Source organism: Salmo salar, chromosome 03 (genome assembly GCF_965601325.2).
Source record: "Salmo salar chromosome 03, fSalSal1, whole genome shotgun sequence".
In the NCBI taxonomy this organism is placed as follows: Eukaryota; Metazoa; Chordata; class Actinopteri; order Salmoniformes; family Salmonidae; genus Salmo; species Salmo salar.
Window position 1 is genome coordinate 98,873,250 of NC_138293.1, and position 20,636 is coordinate 98,893,885.

General features: G+C 43.2%; 1 protein-coding gene across 1 annotated transcript in view; it reads right to left on the reverse strand.

The window, feature by feature from the left end:
- The window catches only part of LOC106601939 (multidrug resistance-associated protein 1), a 67,895-nt gene extending 50,352 nt beyond the window's left edge, over positions 1–17,543 (reverse strand). The window contains exons 1-3 of the mRNA XM_045715883.2: positions 16,770–17,543; positions 4,015–4,191; positions 2,540–2,665 (exon numbers count right to left, since the gene is read on the reverse strand). Coding sequence (XP_045571839.1) covers positions 2,540–2,665; positions 4,015–4,191; positions 16,770–16,811 — 345 coding nt within the window. The 5' untranslated portion in view covers positions 16,812–17,543. The remainder of the gene's footprint in view (positions 1–2,539; positions 2,666–4,014; positions 4,192–16,769) is intronic.
- Between the last annotated feature and the right edge of the window lie 3,093 nt (positions 17,544–20,636).

Sequence of the window (20,636 nt, forward strand, 5' to 3'; positions counted from 1 at the left end):
CTCCAGATGAGCATCAATGCCATATAACTCTCCTTCCGTGGCCTCCAACTGCTCTTAAATGCAAGTAAAACTAAATGCATGCTATTCAATCAATCACTGCCCGCACCTGCCCGCCCGTCCAGCATCACTACTCTGGACGGCTCTGACTTAGAATACGTGGACAACTACAAATACCTGGGTGTCTGGTTAGACTGTAAACTCTCCTTCCAGACTCACATTAAGCATCTCCAATCCAAAGTTAAATCTAGAATCGGCTTCCTATTTCGCAACAAAGCATTCTTCACTCATGCTACCAAACATACCCTCGTAAAACTGACCATCCTACCGATCCTCAACTTCGGCGATGTCATCTATAAAATAGCCTCCAACACTCTACTCAACAAATTGGATGCAGTCTATCACAGTGCCATCCGTTTTGTCACCAAAGCCCCATACACTACCCACCACTGCAACCTGTATGCTCTTGTTGGTTGGCCCTCGCTTCTAACTCATCGCCAAACCCACTGGCTACAGGTTATCTACAAGTCTCTGCTAGGTAAAGCCCCACCTTATCTCAGCTCACTGGTCACCATAGCAGCACCCACTCGTAGCACGCGCTCCAGCAGGTATATCTCACTGGTCACCCCCAAAGCCAATTCCTCCTTTGATCGCCTTTCCTTCCAGTTCTCTGCTGCCAATGACTGGAACGAACTGCAAAAATCTCTGAAGCTGGAGACTCATATCTCCCTCACTAGCTTTAAGCACCAGCTGTCAGAGCAGCTCACAGATCACTGCACCTGTACATAGCCCATCTGTAAACAGCCCATCTATCTACCTCATCCCCATACTGTATTTATTTATTTATCTTGCTCCTTTGCACCCCAGTATCTCTACTTGCACATTCATCTTCTGCACATCTACCACTCCAGTGTTTAATTGCTATATTATAATTACTTCACCACCATGGCCTATTTATTGCCTTAACTCCCTTATCTTACATCATTTGCACTCACTGTATATAGACTTTTTGTTTTCTTTTTTCTACTGTATTATTGACTGTATGTTTTGTTTACTCCATGTGTAACTGTGTTGTTGTATGTGTCGAATTGCTATGCTTTATCTTGGCCAGGTCGCAGTTGCAAATGAGAACTTGTTCTCAACTAGCCTACCTGTTTAAATAAAGTGAAACCCCCCCCCCCCAAAAAAAAAACGGAAGACTTGGTGGAATGTATATTCTTTAGGTTAGGTTTTACTTCATGTGTTCACTCGCGTGTGCTGGTAAGATCACAGGTGACAAGACAAGAGCATCACGGTGGAGGAGGTTTAATGAGGCTGAACAGCACTAATATCATTAACTACTATTACTTCACAGCCTTTCATACAATATCTCTGTTAGGTATCTGGTGTTCCTGTGTTTTAAAAAGCTCTCCGTTTGGTATCGTGTGTGTGTGTTTGTGTGTTTATAAAGTTCCTTAACTGTAACGTGTTAGACTGTGGTGTCTGCAGCACCAACCACGGCTATGGATAATTCACAGTTTGTGTTGTCTGTCTGTGTCTGTTTCCCTAACTGATGGGACCGTGTCCCTGACACACTTGGCTCTGGCTCAGGGTTCAGTTTGTCAGGGTGGTCCTAGTTTAGTACGTGTGTCAGGGTACAGTAGGTAAGTTATTCTGGGGTAGCTCTCCTTCTAGCTCTCTATCTCTCTCCTTCTCTCTCTACATAACTTTATCTCTTCTTCTCTCTCCCTGACTACCTTTATCTCTCTCTCTTCTTCTCTCTCTACATAACTTTATCTCTTCTTTTCTCTCTACATAACTTTATCTCTTCTTCTCTCTCCCTGACTACCTTTATCTCTCTCTCTCCTTCTCTCTCCTTGACTACCTTTATCTCTCTCTCTCTTCTTCTCTCTACATAACTTTATCTCTTCTTCTCTCTCCTTAACTACCTTTATCTCTCTCTCTTCTTCTCTCTCTACATAACTTTATCTCTTCTTTTCTCTCTACATAACTTTATCTCTTCTTCTCTCTCCCTGACTACCTTTAACTTTATCTCTTCTTCTCTCTCCCTGACTACCTTTATCTCTCTCTCTCCTTCTCTCTCCCTGACTACCTTTATCTCTCTCTCTCTTCTTCTCTCACTCTGACTACCTTTATCTCTCTCTCTCCTTCTCTCACTCTGACTACCTTTATCTCTCTCTCTCTTCTTCTCTCACTCTGACTACCTTTATCTCTCTCTCTTCTTCTCTCTCCCTGACTACCTTTATCTCTCTCTCTCCTTCTCTCACTCTGACTACCTTTATCTCTCTCTCTCTTCTTCTCTCACTCTGACTACCTTTATCTCTCTCTCTCTTCTTCTCTCTCCCTGACTACCTTTATCTCTCTCTATCTCCCTGCTTCTTTCTCTGTCTCTCTACATACGTATCTTTATCTCTCTCTCTCTCTCTCTCCACTCTCTCTCATGAAATACCATGTGTTGGTGTATCTCTGCACTCCTCCCTCTCTCTCTCTCCCTCCCTCCCTCCCTCCCTCCCTCCCTCCCTCCCTCCCTCCCTCTCTTTACCATAGTAAGGCTGCGTATAACAGGGCTAAGCAGGAAGACCATGTGTTGATGTATCTCTGCACTCCTCTCCACCAGCACGTAGAACACCTCTAGGAAGCCAAAGGATACCAAACACAGACCCAGCACCTACAGAGAGGGGACAGGAGTTAGTTTAAACACAACCAATGAGGGGGAGGGGATTATAAACACATGCACAATAAATATCCTGATCAGTATGTAGACGTAATGTTCTGTTAGATGGTAGCAGGATATAGATGTAATATGTCAGATGGTAGCAGGATTTAGATGTAATATGACAGATGGTAGCAGGATTTAGATGTAATATGTCAGATGGTAGCAGGATATAGATGTAATATGTCAGATGGTAGCAGAATATAGATGTAATATGTCAGATGGTAGCAGGATATAGATGTAATATGTCAGATGGTAGCAGAATATAGATGTAATATGTCAGATGGTAGCAGGATATAGATGTAATATGTTCTGTTAGATGGTAGCAGGATTTAGATGTAATATGTCAGATGGTAGCAGAATATAGATGTAATATGTCAGATGGTAGCAGGATATAGATGTAATATGTCAGATGGTAGCAGGATATAGATGTAATATGTCAGATGGTAGCAGGATATAGATGTAATATGTCAGATGGTAGCAGGATATAGATGTAATATGTCAGATGGTAGCAGAATATAGATGTAATATGTCAGATGGTAGCAGGATATAGATGTAATATGTCAGATGGTAGCAGGATATAGATGTAATATGTCAGATGGTAGCAGGATATAGATGTAATATGTCAGATGGTAGCAGGATATAGATGTAATATGTCAGATGGTAGCAGAATATAGATGTAATATGTCAGATGATAGCAGGATTTAGATGTAATATGTTCTGTTAGATGGTAGCAGGATATAGATGTAATATGTCAGATGGTAGCAGGATATAGATGTAATATGTCAGATGGTAGCAGGATATAGATGTAATATGTCAGATGGTAGCAGGATATAGATGTAATATGTCAGATGGTAGCAGGATATAGATGTAATATGTCAGATGGTAGCAGGATATAGATGTAATATGTTAGATGATAGCAGGATATAGATGTAATATGTCATGTCAGTTGTTAGTAATTCATTTGTATTATTTTGGTTTCCTTCTGAATCTATACAAGAGGAGAAAGGACTTCCTACTTATACTGAAGACCAGTGAAACTAACTGATCAGTCTTTCACTTGAAATTGCATTGTATGACAGCTGGAGAAGGTATGGGCTCCTCTTACACACACTTTCTCGTCAGTAGACAACATGTAAAGCAACATGTGATAACATTAATCTACACATGTGAAAACGTGTTTTTTCTGTAAGGGGTGTGTGTGTGTGTGTGTGTGTGTGTGTGTGTGTGTGTGTGTGTGTGTGTGTGTGTGTGTGTGTGTGTGTGTGTGTGTGTGTGTGTGTGTGTGTGACACAGACACTCACAGTTTTGGCACAGCAGAGGCTGGTCAGAGAGATGCCTCCCTGGCCAGTGAACCAGAGGTAGACCAGGTAGAGAGGACCGCAGGACCACAGGTACATACAGGGGAACCACACCAGGACCGTATGCTGGAAACACTGGGTCAGGTCTGGGTGGGGGGTGTACCAGGTCAGGTTCCAGTCCTGAGAGAGAGAGGGAGTGACAGAGGGATGGATGGAGGGAGAGGAGAGTGTTAGATATGTAACAGACAAATGGAAGCATTGGGTCAGCTCTGGGTGGGGGGAGTACCAGGTCAGGTTCCAGTCCTGAGAGAGAGAGAATGTGACAAACAAATGGAAGCACTGGGTCAATACAAAACAGATGTTTTATTGTCACATACACCAGATAGGTGCAGTGTAATGTGTTGTTTTACAGGGTCAGCCATAGTAGTATGATAGGTGCAGTGAAATGTGTTGTTTTACAGGGTCAGTCATAGTAGTATGATAGGTGCAGTGTAATGTGTTTTTTACAGGGTCAGCCATAGTAGTATGATAGGTGCAGTGTAATGTGTTGTTTTACAGGGTCAGCCATAGTAGTATGATAGGTGCAGTGTAATGTGTTGTTTTACAGGGTCAGTCATAGTAGTATGATAGGTGCAGTGAAATGTGTTGTTTTACAGGGTCAGCCATAGTAGTATGATAGTTGCAGTGTAATGTGTTGTTTTACAGGGTCAGTCATAGTAGTACAGCCCCTGGAGTAGATAGGGTTATGTGTCTTTCTCAAGGTCACATTACCAGCCTGTCACCTTGTCAGCCCAGGTATTTGAACAATTAGCCTTTCAGTTATTGGCCCAACTCTCTAACCGCTAAGCTACCTGTCGCCCTAGGATACAGTCTACCCATGTGAGAGATGCAGACTCGGTCTCAACCTTTAAGTCTTTACTGAAGACTCATCTCCTCAGTGGGTCCTATGATTGAGTGTAGTCTGGCCCAGGAGTGTGAAGGTGAATGGAAAGGCACTGGAGCAACGAACCGCCCTTGCTGTCTCTGCCTAGCCGGTTCCCCTCTCTCCACTGGGATTCTCTGCCTCTAACCCTGTTACAGGGGCTCTTCCATGCCGTCTGTGGGAGGGGTGCATCACTTGAGTGGGTTGAGTCACTGACATGGTCTTCCTGTCTGGGTTGGCGCCCCCCCTTGGGTTGAGCCGTGGCGGAGATCTTTGTGGGCTATACTCGGCCTTGTCTCAGGATGGTAAGTTGGTGTTTGAAGATATCCCTCTAGTGGTGTGGGGGCTGTGCTTTGGCAAAGTGGGTGGGGTTATATCCTGCCTGTTTGGCCCTGTCCGGGGGTATCATCAGATGGGGCCACAGTGTCTCCTGACTCCTCCTGTCTCAGCCTCCAGTATTTATGCTGCAGTAGTTTATGTGTCGGGGGGCTATGGTCAGTCTATATCTGGAGTATTTCTCCTGTCTTATCTGGTGTCTTGTGTTAATTTAAGTATGCTCTCTCTAATTTTCTCTTTCTTTCTCTCTCTTGGAGGACCTGAGCCCTAGGACCATGCCTCAGGACTACCTGGCATGATGACTCCTTGTTGTCCCCAGTCCACCTGGCCGTGCTGCTGCTCCAGTTTCAACTGTTCTGCCTGCGGCTATGGAACCCTGACCTGTTCACTATGATTACTATTATTTGACCATGCTGGTCATTTATGAACATTTGAACATCTTGGCCATGTTCTGTTATAATCTCCACCCGGCACACCCGGAAGAGGACTGGCCACCCGTCATAGCCTGGTTCCTCTCTAGGTTTCTTCCTAGGTTTTGGCCTTTCTAGGGAGTTTTTCCTAGCCACCGTGCTTGTACACCTGCATTGCTTGCCGTTTGGGGTTTTAGGCTGGGTTTCTGTAAAACACCTTGATATATCAGCTGATGTAAGAAGGGCTATATAAATGAATACATTTGATTTAAATACATTTTATGTCATATGTAATATAATAGAGAGGGAGAGATGGAGATGGAGAGAGGTAGGGATATAGATGGAGGGAGAGGTAGGAATATAGATGGAAGGAGAGAGAGAGGTAGGGATATAGATGGAGAGAGAGAGATGTAAGGATAGAGATGGATAGAGAGAGAGGTAGGTAGGGTCTGTGTCTATCTTCCTCTCACTCTCTCCCTCCCCCTGCTATCTCTCTCTCTCTCTCCTTCTCCAGAGCCCAGACTGTATACCAGCAGTAACTCCAAACCCAACCAGTAAATATAGTAGTGATAATGATGTCAAGATGTCTTCAAGCCCAAACCTCCAGCTCAGGGTTGAACTTCACTACAGTTTCCTCTGTAGCCCATAGACCTTCTCTTGGTCTACCTTTTTAATCATGGTGACAACAACCAATGTTCCCCAAAGTGGTAGATGAGCACCCATCCAATGCTAAATCCTTCCTGGTTTGTGACATCCTGTGTAGACACATATAAACTTAGTTATATGTCTGGGTATGTGATCCCTGCTGGGAGTGAACCCACAACCTTGGCCCCTCAAGACCACACACCAGACCCCATGGTTGTGCTTACTTTGTGGCTCACAAGACACAAGACAACTCTTCAAAGCTTTAAATTGGGTAAACAATTTTGGGACCCACTGTTTGCTTTCCTCACCTCTCAACCCTCAATGATAGTGCAGGAAAACAATGTTTGCATCCTAGTTGGCACCCTATTCCCTATAGGCCTTGGTTAAGAGTAGTGCACTACATAGGGAACAGGGTGTCATTGGGCCCTGATCTAAAGTAGTGCACTATAGAGGGAATAGGGCTCTGGTCTAAAGTAGTGCACTACATAGGGAATAGGGTGCCATTGGGTCCTGGTATAAAGTTGTGCACTATAGAGGGAATAGGGTGCCATTTGGGACTCAAGCATTGTTTGTGAACCACCGTTCATGTCCTAAATCTAGGTCTTGTGTTTAGCGTGTTGAATCACGGTGTGTTTAGCGTGTTGAATCACGGTGTGTTTAGCGTGTTGAATCACGGTGTGTTTAGCGTGTTGAATCACGGTGTGTTTAGCGTGTTGAATCACGGTGTGTTAAGCGTGTTGAATCACGGTGTGTTTAGTGTGTTGAATCACGGTGTGTTAAGCGTGTTGAATCACGGTGTGTTAAGCGTGTTGAATCACGGTGTGTTAAGCGTGTTGAATCACGGTGTGTTAAGCGTGTTGAATCACGGTGTGTTAAGCGTGTTGAATCACGGTGTGTTAAGCGTGTTGAATCACGGTGTGTTAAGCGTGTTGAATCACGGTGTGTTAAGCGTGTTGAATCACGGTGTGTTTAGCGTGTTGAATCACGGTGTGTTTAGCGTGTTGAATCACGGTGTGTTTAGCGTGTTGAATCACGGTGTGTTTAGCGTGTTGAATCACGGTGTGTTTAGCGTGTTGAATCACGGTGTGTTAAGCGTGTTGAATCACGGTGTGTTTAGCGTGTTGAATCACGGTGTGTTTAGCGTGTTGAATCACGGTGTGTTTAGCGTGTTGAATCACGGTGTGTTAAGCGTGTTGAATCACGGTGTGTTTAGCGTGTTGAATCACGGTGTGTTTAGCGTGTTGAATCACGGTGTGTTTAGCGTGATTCAACAAGACTACACCTCTTGACTGTCTCTGTATTCAAGAACCTAACAACATTATACAAGACAAGAGTTCTTGACTGTCTGTCTTCAATAAGATTCTAATATTATACAAGACAACAGCACTTCTATACGAAGACAGAAACACACACAGAGAAAAGAGAGACTGACAGAGAGATAAAGAGAGACAGAGATAGAGAGAGAAGAGGTAGAGAGAGAGAGAGAGAGAGAGAGAGAGAGAGAGAGAGAGAGAGAGAGAGAGAGAGAGAGAGAGAGGGGGGAGTGAAAGAGATTCTGAAATGTCTTTATTCTTTTGGAACTTTTGGGAGTGTAATGTTGACGGTTCATTTTTTTATTGTTTATTTAACATTTGTTTATTATCTATTTCACGTGCTTTGGTAATGTTAACATATGTTTCCCATGCCAATAAAGCCCCTTGAATTGAAAATTGAGATAGAAATAGATTATATTATTGCTATGTGAAAACTGAATGGAGAGTAAATTACTATGGGAAAGCTGAATGAAGAGTAAATTACTATGGGAAAGCTGACAACATTCATTGGGCAGATGAGTCTATAGGCAACTATTGGCAGTTTGGTGAGTATTCAGCTAGGTGTGTATAGGCCAGCGTACCGTTAGCAGCATTCTGGAGCAGAGGTGCTGAATGCCCATGACTGACTCACTGTACAGGACATAATCAAGGGGATGTCATCACCATCCTGCTGCTTCTAGCAAATATAGACCCTGAGAAGACCATGCTGATTGTTCTACTGTGGTGTTTTAGACCCTCAGTAGACCATGCTGACTGTTCTACTGTGGTGTTATAGACCCTCAGTAGACCATGCTGACTGTTCTACTGTGGTGTTATAGACCCTCAGTAGACCATGCTGACTGTTCTACTGTGGTGTTATAGACCCTCAGTAGACCATGCTGACTGTTCTACTGTGGTGTTATAGACCCTCAGTAGACCATGCTGACTGTTCTACTGTGGTGTTATAGACCCTCAGTAGACCATGCTGACTGTTCTACTGTGACATTATTAACCAGCCTGCTTCTCCTTACTTTCTGGGCCAGTTTCCCGGACACTGATTAAGCATGTGTATAATGTGTTTATGTGGATCCTCGTTAGCCTTTACCTTAGCAACAACACCTACTCTACCTGAGGACAGCAACACACTGACACCCAGGCTCTATTCAATACGATTCGAGGAAGTTCAGCGTTACAGAGTGATTGAAATTTAAAGGCAATGTTGTCGCGTTAGTGGAGACTGCATTCACGGTAAACGCTGCATATGTCGGCTCAATCGGGAATTTACTTCTACATATCTATTGGGCAATTTGTAAGGTTTCAGCGACCCCCCCAACTTCTTCCATGCGCTTTCAGTTTTAATAGACATCTTCTGCCTCACAAGCATCCACTAGTTATCCACTCACTGTGTCTTAATCCCTAGGATTCTCTGAAGTCTGACTCACTGGTGGTGTCCCAAATGGAAAACATGTCCCTATTTAGTACACTATTTTAGATCAGAGTCCTATGGGCAGTGGTCAAAAGTAGTGCACTATATAGGAATAGGTGCCATTTGGGATGCAACCAGTGTTTCTCTGGCAGTCTGCTAGGCCAAGAGGTGAGCGTTACTGGGGATAATGTTAAATTCATACAGTACTGGATCATCAAAATAATCATTGACAATGTGATAAATCGATTTTCTGTAAATGTATGAAATAGATCATGGATAAGCAACTAGCGGCTCATATGGCCCGAGGCCCCCCTCTTTTGTAGGCCCGCAGCTCAATTCTCAATCCCCACCCCCCCCTCCCCCAGTCAGGGTCTCAACTTAATGTTGAGAGTTGGAAAAGCAGAATATTGCAAGGTACAATTTCCAAATGTGGTTGTGCATCAGCAGGTTTTCTTCTTGTTAAGTCAGTCATTCAGTCATTCAATGCCCTACGTCTGCAACAAACAAAAATATCTGGGTTAGATATTCTAGCCTATTAATGTTTGATTTGTTTTCAAATTCTTTGGGAGTCTGTGTGATCTGTGGGAAATATCTGTCTCTAATGTGGTCATACATTTGGCAGGAGGTTGGGAACTGTAACTCGGTTTCCACCTCCTTTTGTGGGCAGTGGACACATAGCCTGTCATCTCTCAAGAGCCAGGTCTGCCTATGGCGGCCTCTCTCAATAGCAAGGCTATGCTCAGTGAGTCACTGTCTCTCAATTCAATTCAATTGAATGGGCTTTATTGGCATGGGAAACTACAGGACGAAATACAAACCCTCCAACCCAAAATGACCTGTAGTGTTGATGGTATCCTCATTGAAATGATAACATTTCACAAATTCCAATTGGCTATACTTTAACATCAACCTCAGCTCTGACATCTTCCCCAAAATTTGGAACCAAGGACTGATCACCCTAACCCACAAAAGTGGAGACAAATTTGACCCAATAACTACTGTGGGATTTGCGTCAACAGCAACCTTGGGAAAATACTCTGCATTATCATTAACGACTTGTACATTTCCTCAGTGAAAACAATGTACTGAGCAAATGTCAAATTGGCTTTTACCAAATTACCGTACGACAGACCACGTATTTCCATCCACGGGGCCGTGGGGTGAGACAGGGATGCAGCTTAAGCCCCACCTTCTTCAACATATATATCAACGAATTGGTGAGGGCACTAGAACAGTCTGCAGCACCCGGCCTCACCCTACTAGAATCTGAGGTCAAATGTCTGCTGTTTGCAAATTATCTGGTGTTTCTGTCCCTAACCAAGGAGGGCCTACAGCAGCACCTACATTTTCAGCACAGATTCTGTCAGACCTGGGCACTGACAGTAAATCTCAGTAAGACAAAAAAAATGGTGTTCCAAAAAAGGTCAAGTTGCCAGGACCACAAATACAAATTCCATCTAGACACTGTTGCCCTAGAGCACACAAAAAACGATACCTAACTCAGTCTAAACATCAGCACAACAGGTAACTTCCACAAGAGACAAGGCAAGAAGGGTCTTCTACACCATCGAAAGGAACATAACATTCAACATCCCAATTAGGATCTGGCTAAAAATACTTGAATCAGTTATAGAACCCATTGCCCTTTATGGTTGTAAGGTCTGGGATCCGCTCACCAACCAAGAATTCACTAAATGTGTCAAACACCAAATGGAGACTCTGCACACAGAATTCTGCAACAACATCCTCTGAAACCACCTGAAAGGGAGCGATTCCCAAACCTTCCATGACAAAGCCATCACTTACAGAAAGATTAACCTAGAGAAGAGTCCCCTAAGCAAGCTGGTCCTGTGGCTCTGTTCACAAACACACCCCACAGAGCCCCAGGACAGCAACAGCAACACAATTAGACCCAACCAAATCATGAGAAACAAAAAGATTACTTGACACATTGGAAAGAAATGCCCGAAAAACAAAGCAAACTGGAACGATATTTGGCCCAAAACAGAGAGTACACAGTGGTAGAATACCTGACCACTGTGACTGGCCCAAACTTAAGGAAAGCTTTGACTATGTACAGACTCAGTGAGCATAGCCTTGCTATTGAGAGAGGCCGCTCCGGTAGGCAGACCTGGCTCTCAAGAGAAAACAGGCTATGTGCACACCGCCCACAAAATGAGATGGAAACTGAACTGTACTTCCTAACCTCCTTCCATATGTATGACCATATTAGAGACACATATTTCCCTCAGATTACACAGACCAAGAAAGAAATCCAAAACAAATCCAATTTTGGTAAACTCCCATAATGTGCCATCACAGCAGCAAGATTTGTGACCTGTTGCCACAAGAAAAGGGCAACCAGTGAAGAACAAACAACATTGTAATTACAACCCATATTTATGTTTATTTATTTTCCCTTTTGTACTTGAACTATTTGCACATTGTCACAACACTGTACATAGCCACAATATGACATTTGAAATGTGTCTGTTCCTTTGAAACTTGTGAGAGTAATGTTTACTGTTCATTTTTGATTGTTGATTTGACTTTTGTTTATTATCTATTTCACTTACTTTGGCATTGTAAACATATGTTTCCCATGCCAATAAAGCCCTTTGAATTGAATTTAAGTGAGAGACTAACACATTTTAAGGTATGACCCAGCTGCAGACAGTGTTGAAGAAACAAAAGTTTATTCTTTAAACAGGGGCAGGCAAATGACAGGTCAAGGCAGGCAAGGGTCAATAATCCAGAGGCATCGGAACAGCAGGCGGGCTCAGGGTCAGGTCAGGCAGAACGGTCAGAACCGGGAAACTAGAAAACAGGAGCAAGGAAACAGGCAGGGAAACAAAATACTGGTAGGTTCTACGAAACAAAACGAACTGGCAACAGACAAACAGAGAACACAGGTATAAATACACAATAATACATAATGGGGAAGATGAGAGACACCTGGAGATGAGGGGGTGAAGACAAGCACAAAGACAGGTGAAACAGATCAGGACGTGACAGACTCAGTGACTCAGTGAGCATAGCCTTGCTATTGAGAGAGGCCGTCATAGGCAGACCTGGCTCTCGAGAGATGACAGGCTATGTGTCCACTGACCACAAAATGAGGTGGAAACCGAGTTACACGTCCCAACCTCCTGCCAAATGTATGAGCACATTAGAGACATATATTTCCCACAGATCACACAGACCCACAAAGAATTAGAAAACAAATCAAACATTAATAAAGTCACATATCTGTTAAATACCACAGTGTGCCATCACAGCAGCAAGATGTTTGGCCCGTTGCCATGAGAAAAGGCTTCCAGTGGAGCTCAAACAACATTGTAAATACAACCTATATTTATCGGTTTATTTACTTTTCCTTTCATACTTCAACTACTTGCACTTCGTTACAACACTGTACATAGCCAATAAAATAACATTTGAAATGTATATATTATTTTATAACTTTTGTGAGTGTGGGACCTGGGCCCTGACAGTAAATCTCAGTAAGACCAAAATAATGGTGTACCAAAAAAGGTCCAGTCACCAGGACCACAAATGCAAATTCCATCTAGACATCGTTTTCCTAGAGCACACAAAAACTATACATACCTTGGCTTAAACATCAGCGCCACAGGTAACTTCCACAAAGCTGTGGAAGTTACCTGGCAAGAAGGACATTCTGTGCCATCAAAAGGAACATCAAATTCAACATGCCAATTAGGATCTGGCTAAAAATACATGAATCAGTAGTAGAACTCATCGCCTTTTATGGTTGTGAGGTCTGGGGTCCGCTCACCAACCAAGAATTCACAAAATGGGACAAACACCAAATTGAGACTCTGCATGCAGAATTCTGCAAAAATATCCTCTGTGTACAACGTAGAACACCAAATAATGCATGCAGAGCATAATTAGGCCGATACCCGCTAATTATCAAAATCCAGAAAAGAACCATTAAATTTTACAACCACCTAAAAGGAAGCGATTCTCAAACCTTCCATAACAAAGCCATCATCTACAGAGAGATGAACTTGGAGAAGAGTCCCCTAAGCAAGCTGTTCCTGGGGCTCTGTTCACAAACACAAACAGACCCCACAGAGCCTCAGGACAGCAACACAATTAGACCCAACCAAATCATGAGAAAACTAAAAGATAATTACTTGACACGTTGGAAAGAATTAACAAAAAAACAGAGTAAACTAGAATGCTATTTGGCCCTAAACAGAGAGTACACAGTGGCAGAATACCTGACCACTGTGACTGACCCGAACTTAAAGAAAGCTTTGACTATGTACAGACTCAGTGAGCATAGCCTTGCTATTGAGAAAGGCCGCTGTAGGCAGACTTGGCTCTCAAGAGAAGACAGGCTATGTGAACAGTGCAATTTTGATAAACTCCCATATCTATTTGGTGAAATACCACAGTGTGCCATCACAGCAGCAAGATTTGCGACCTATTGCCACAAGAAGAGGTCAATCAGTGAAGAACAAACACCATTGTAAATACAGTGGGGGAAAAAGTATTTGTTTACTTATTTCCCTCATTAAAAGGCAAATCATTTTCTAACATTTTTGACATGCGTTTTTCTGGATATTTTTGTTGTTCTTCTGTCTCTCACTGTTCAAATAAACCTACCATTAAAATTATAGACTGATCATTTCTTTGTAAGTGGGCAAACGTACAAAATCAGCAGGGGATCAAATACTTTTTCCCCCCACTGTACAACCCATATTTATGTGTATTTATTTTCCCTTTTGTACTTTAACCATTTGCACATTGTTACAATACTGTATATATACATAATATGACATTTGAAATGTCTTTATTCTTTTGGAACTTCTGTGATTGTAATGTTTACTGTTCATTTTTATTGTTTATTTCACTTTTGTATATTGTCTACCTCACTTGCTTTGGCGATGTTAACTTTTTAGTGACGGGGGCAATATTCGGAAATTCAGATGAATGACATGCCCAAATTAAACTGCCTGCTACTCGGTCCCAGAAGGTAGGATATGCATATTATTAGTAGATTTGGATAGAAAACACTCTGACATTTATAAAACTGTTTGAATGATGTCTGTGAGTATAACAGAACTCATATGGCAGGCAAAAACCTGAGAAAAAATCCAACCAGGAAGTGGTTTGTAGTTTTTTCAACATTTACATTTTAGCTGACACTCTTATCCAGAGCAGCTTACAGTAGTGAATGCATACATTTCATACATTTTTTCCCGTACTGGTCCCCCGTGGGAATCAAACCCACAACCCTGGCATTGCAAACACCATGCTCTACCAACTGAGCCACACAAGACAACTGATTTCCTTTCCAAACTACAGTGTCTGTGGGGTCATTTTGCACTTCCTAAGGCTTCCACTAGATGTCAACAGTCTTTACAACCTTGTTTCATGCTTCTACTGTTACTGGGCAGAGAATAAGAGCTGTCTCAAGCCTGGGACCAGTGAGTTGTTTACTGCGCGCTCACGCAGGCGTGCCCACGCAGGCGTGCCGCTCCTTCTTTTTCCTCTGTAATGAATACGCTATTGTCCGATTGAAATATTATCGAAGATTTATGTTAAAAAGACCCTAAGGATTGATTGTAAACATCGTTTGACATGTTTCTACGAACGGTAATGGAACTATTTGACCTTTCGTTTCGGGTTTTGCGCTCGCGCATTATGCCTTTGGATTAGTGATCTGAACGCGCGAACAAAACGGAGGTATTTGGACATAAATATGGAGTTTATCGAACAAAACGAAAATTTCTTGTGGAAGTGAGAGTCCTGGGAGTGCATTCCGACGAAGATCAGCAAAGGTAAGTGAAGATTTATAATACTATTTCTGAGTTTAGTTGACTCCAGAACTTGGTGGGTAACTGTATAGCTTGCTTTGATGGCTGAGCTCTGTACTCAGAATATTGAACAATATGCTTTCGCCGTAAAGCTATTTTGAAATCTGAAACAGTGGTTGCATTAAGGAGAAGTGTATCTATAATTCTTTCAATAACTGTCGTAAATTTTATCAACGTTTATGATGAGTATTTTTGTGAATTGATGTGCTCAGTCACTGGAAGTTTTGGGAGGCAAAACATTTCTGAACATCACGCGCCAATGTAAAATGGGGTTTATGGATATAAATATGAACTTTATCGAACAAAACCTACATGTATTGTGTAACATTGAGTCCTGGGAGTGTCATCTGATGAAGATCATCAAAGGTTAGTGATTAATTTTAGCTGTATTTCTGGTTTTTGTGACGCCTCTCCTTGCTTGGAAAATGGCTTTGTGGTTTTTCTTGTTTAGGCGCTGTCCTAACATAATCTAATGTTATGCGTTTCGCCGTAAAGCCTTTTTGAAATCGGACAATGTGGTTGGATTAACAAGAAGATTGTCTTTAAAATGGGATATAATAGTTGTATGTTTGAGAAATTTGAATTATGAGATTTTTGTTGTTTTGAATTTGCCGCCCTGCTATTTCACTGGCTGTTGGCTGTGTGTCTGTTGGCTGTGTGTCTGTTGGCAGTGTGTCACGCGGCTGTTGGCAGTGTGTCCCAGAGAGGTTAACATGTTTCCCATGCCAATAAAGCCCCTTGAATTGAATTGAATTGAAATTGAGAGAGAGAGAGAGAGAGAGAGAGAGAGAGAGAGAGAGAGAGATAGATAGAGAGAGAGAGAGAGAGCGTGAGTCAGTGAATCATGAGATGAGCTAGGTGTGACTCAAGGAGAAATGCAGGTCAATGGTAAAAACAAACATCACTTCCCACAATCAATCAGCATAAACACACACACACACACACACCACACACACACACACACACACACACACACACACACACACACACACACACACACACACACACACACACACTTCTCAATTCACAGCTGTTATCATTTACAGCTGTCTCCCTTCACTCATCTCATGTCCTCTCTCCACCTCTCTGTTCATGGTCTGTCTGATAAACCTACTGTCCTCTCTCCACCTCTCTGTTCATGGCCTGTCTGATAAACCTACTGTCCTCTCTCCACCTCTCTGATCATGGCCTGTCTGATAAACCTACTGTCCTCTCTCCACCTCTCTGTTCATGGCCTGTCTGATAAACCTACTGTCCTCTCTCCACCTCTCTGTTCATGGCCTGTCTCATAAACCTACTGTCCTCTCTCATAAACCTACTGTCCTCTCTCCACCTCTCTGTTCATGGTCTGTCTGATAAACCTACTGTCCTCTCTCCACCTATCTGATCATTGTCTCTCTCATTAACCTACTGTCCTCTTTCATAAACCTACTGTCCTCTCTCCACCTCTCTGTTCATGGTCTGTCTGATAAACCTACTCTCCTCTCTCCACCTCTCTGTTCATGGTCTGTCTGATAAACCTACTGTCCTCTCTCCACCTCTCTGTTCATGGCCTGTCTGATAAACCTACTGTCCTCTCTTCACCTCTCTGTTCCTGGCCTGTCTGATAGACCTACTGTCCTCTCTCCACCTCTCTGTTCATGGCCTGTCTGATAAACCTACTGTCATCTCTCTTAAACCTACTGTCATCTCTCCACCTCTGTTTATGGTCTTATCGCTCTCTCTCGCTCTCTCTCCTTCATTCTCTCTCTCTACCTCTCTCTCTCCTTCATTCTCTCTCTCTACCTCTCCTTCATTATCTCTCTCTACCTCTCCTTCATTATCTCTCTCTCTACCTCTATCTGTCTCTCTCTCTCTCTGGTACAGTAGGTCACTCACCCATAGTGGATCCAGTCCACTGAGGCTGCACAGATTGTCCATACTGCCTTCTCTTTTCCTTCACTTTTCTTCCTCCACCTTCTCCTTCTCCTCCTTTTCTTAAATATTGTTTTCCTCTCAGTAAATCCAGATTGTCCAGGTAAGGAAGTGAAGCACTCTTATCCTCTTTCCCCTCTCCGTTTGTCAAGGTGTTGGTCTTATGTTTGGTGAATCTCTTCTTCTCTCTCTCTTTTTCTGTGTGTCTGGTAAGAAAACTAATTTCCCTCCTGCACTCCTCTCTCTCCCTTTGTGTGTGTGTTAGTCTCAGTATTTCTCCCAAGTTCCACTCGGTGAGTCAGGCTTTTCAGTGTGCACACAGACTCTGCTTAGTCTCACACACTCAGTCTCCACTCTGTCTCAGCTCTGTTCCGCTCAGTCTCTACTCTGTCTCAAACACACTCCATTGTCTCTCTGAGCTCAGTCTCACAGTGTGGGTCCTGTTTTTGAGTGCTAGCCAGCCAAGTCTCCCTCCTTATAGGTGGGTGGAAAGACAACTCTCCTATCTCTCTCTCCTGCTCTCTCTCTCTCGTTCCCTCTCTCTCCTGCTCTCTCTCTCTCTCTCGTTCCCTCTCTCTCCTGGTCTCTCTCCTGCTCTCTCTCTCTCTTTCCCTCTCTCTCCTGCTTGCTCTCTACTGACTCTCGCTTTTTCTCTCTTGCCTCTTTCACTCTCTCCACTATCTCTGTGATTTCACTAGTTCTCTTTCTGTCTCTGTCTGTTTTGACTCTTCCCTCCTCTCTTTCCCCTCCCTCCCTCCCTCCCTCCCTCCCTCCCTCCCTCCCTCCCTCCCTCCCTCCCTCCCTCCACCACCCTAATCCCATCCCTCTTTCCCATCCCTCCTTCTCCCTCCTCTCTCTCCCTCTACCACCTAAACCCCTCCTTTCCTCTTCTTGTCTCTCCCTCCTCCCTCTCTCTCGCTACCACCTGAACCCCTCCTTTCCTGTCCTCCTTTCCTCTCCGTCTCTCCCCCTCCCTCTCTCTCTCTACCACCTGAACCCCTCCTTTCCTCTCCATGTCTCTCCTCCTCCCTCTCTCTCTCTACCACCTGAACCTCTCCTTTCCTCTTCTTGTCTCTCCCTCCTCCCTCTCTCTCGCTACCACCTGAACCCCTCCTTTCCTGTCCTCCTTTCCTCTCCGTCTCTCCCCCTCCCTCTCTCTCTCTACCACCTGAACCTCTCCTTTCCTCTCCATGTCTCTCCTCCTCCCTCTCTCTCTCTACCACCTGAACCTCTCCTTTCCTCTTCTTGTCTCTCCCTCCTCCCTCTCTCTCGCTACCACCTGAACCCCTCCTTTCCTGTCCTCCTTTCCTCTCTGTCTCTCCCCCTCCCTCTCTCTCTCTACCACTTGAACCTCTCCTTTCCTCTCCCTGTCTCTCCTCCTTCCTCTCTCTCTCTACCACCTGAACCCTTCCTTTTCCTTCCTTTCACACACTCACACACATGCACACACACTCATACACACATGCATAAAGACATGCACATGCACACACGCACACGCACACACACATGCACACACACATGCACATGCACAAGCACACTCACACACACTCACACACACACACATGTACACATGTTCACATGTACACACACACACACACACACACAGACACACACACACACGCACACGCACACGCACACTCACACTCACACTCACACACGCACACTCACACTCACACACGCGCATATGCACACTCACATGCACAAGCACACTCACACACATGTACACACACACACGCACACACTTGTGCAAGAGGCCACCTAAAAAAGAACATTTAAACAGAACAATGTGATATAGATCTCTCCTGGTTTTGAATTGATTCTCTAAATGACCTCACAATGAAAGACGATGTTGTGAAATCATGATGCAATGACTACTTTGCTGCAGAGTAATATTAAATAATTACACTGTCTACAACAATCTAATCTCGTTTTGACAGCAATTAACCACTGGTTGAAGAACAGTACATTCCTCCTTGTCTAGGTAGACACATGCACTAGAGGTCTGAAACAACTGTCAGTCAAATTCAGCAGACACTTGTACCCAGAGAGACTTACAGTTAATGCATTCTGCTACGTGGATGGGATTGTTTGTGAACAAGCCAGAATAGATGTCTGAGGGACTCACTGTACTGTTTTATCATTGATACATTTAAATTCAAACCTGTCCATTAACATAAACCTGAGAATGGACTCTGTATCTACTTGCTGTCAGTGTGTGTGTGTGTGTGTGTGTGTGTGTGTGTGTGTGTGTGTGTGTGTGTGTGTGTGTGTGTGTGTGTGTGTGTGTGTGTGTGTGTGTGTGTGTGTGTGTGTGTGTGTGTGTGTGTGTCCCGGTCTAGTTAGGGAGTAGTGTCTGTGTGATTAACGGAGTGTGTCGGCTCCAGCCTCGTGCTACACTGTAAAAAATGAGTCTTTGGATCAACCAAAAACAGTGACTTCAGCTGGTTACAGGTGAATGAGTTATGTTTTCTCAAGGGAGAATACCTGTTGAAACCAAACACAGGATTCAGTGTTACCTGTTTCACCTGATTATTACGGAACCTATATTTCCAGTTGGTGCTACCTATTTCTTTCAACACTCAACGTAGCCCTTTCCTGCAGTCAAATGACCAAAACGCCCTCAAAACGCCCTCATGGGTGAAATGCTATTAATCATTTCATAATGAATAAACATGATTTTTTTTTTTTATATGTGCATTCAAATCTGGTGTTTCTATGTCAAACAGTTTTGTTATATTTCAGTCCTCTGTGATGTATATAAAGTGTAATATTAGGATTGAATCTCTAAATGTAATACATTTCAACTCTATATCTGACATGGTACAGGTGTCTTCTTTCTTTAAGCCCAGAACCATGTGTGTGAGGTACAGGTACACCTGTATACTTTTGTTTCAAAGTGTGATCCTGATTTAGCCCACTTCAGTAAAATGTTAATTTCCCCCCTTTGGTTAAACCTAATGAATAACAAATACAAACTTATATTTCCTATAAATGCAACAATTTTTTTAAATCTTGCCCCAAGTACATTTTTTTTTGGAACTACCTATCAAAATGACTTCAACTGGGTTTCAAGCAATTGCATCAATGCCATGTACATATGTGTGTGTGTAATGATTGCTCTGACACATTGTGTGTCAATTCCTGCAATGAATGTGTTAAAAGCTGAAAATCTTACAACATACCCCAAATGTGTTGGATTATTGACCAATCACATTGCGGATCTATGCAATGCCAAGCTGTTGTTGTTGTTTTTTTGACAAGGTAAATGTACTCTTTATCTCAATGAGGTGACCATTTCATTAGGCTAATGTGGCAATATTTTAGCCCTGATTTCAGACAAATGTTCAAGTTCACGCAATCGCAGCTAGCTAGCTATCTAGTTAGCCAAGGTAACGCTTGCTCGGAATGACGGTTTGGCCAGCACCGATGCCCAACCTGACTAATGTTATGTGTGGTTTAATTCTCTCAATAAGTAAACATTTATGAGGTGTCCCATGAAATATGTATTAACATTTATTTTCATTATTTTCTAAAGGTACAGCGATGCCAACTTAGCTATGTAGCTAGTTGGCTAACTTAGCGACAAGAGGAACGGAGCTGCATTTGTCGTCATCATCTGAGGTAATTTAGCTAGCTAGCTAAGTGTCTGTAAGGTTGTGTAACATTAGCTAGCTAAACTAGCACAGTTAGCTCATTTTGGCCTGTCAACCGAAATAATTTAATGGGCCACTTTTTTCTTAGTGTACCACTTCACTACCTATTTAGCTAATGTTACCTACCATGAAATTACCCAACAACAATTAGAATTAAAAGTGATGGATGACATTAGCT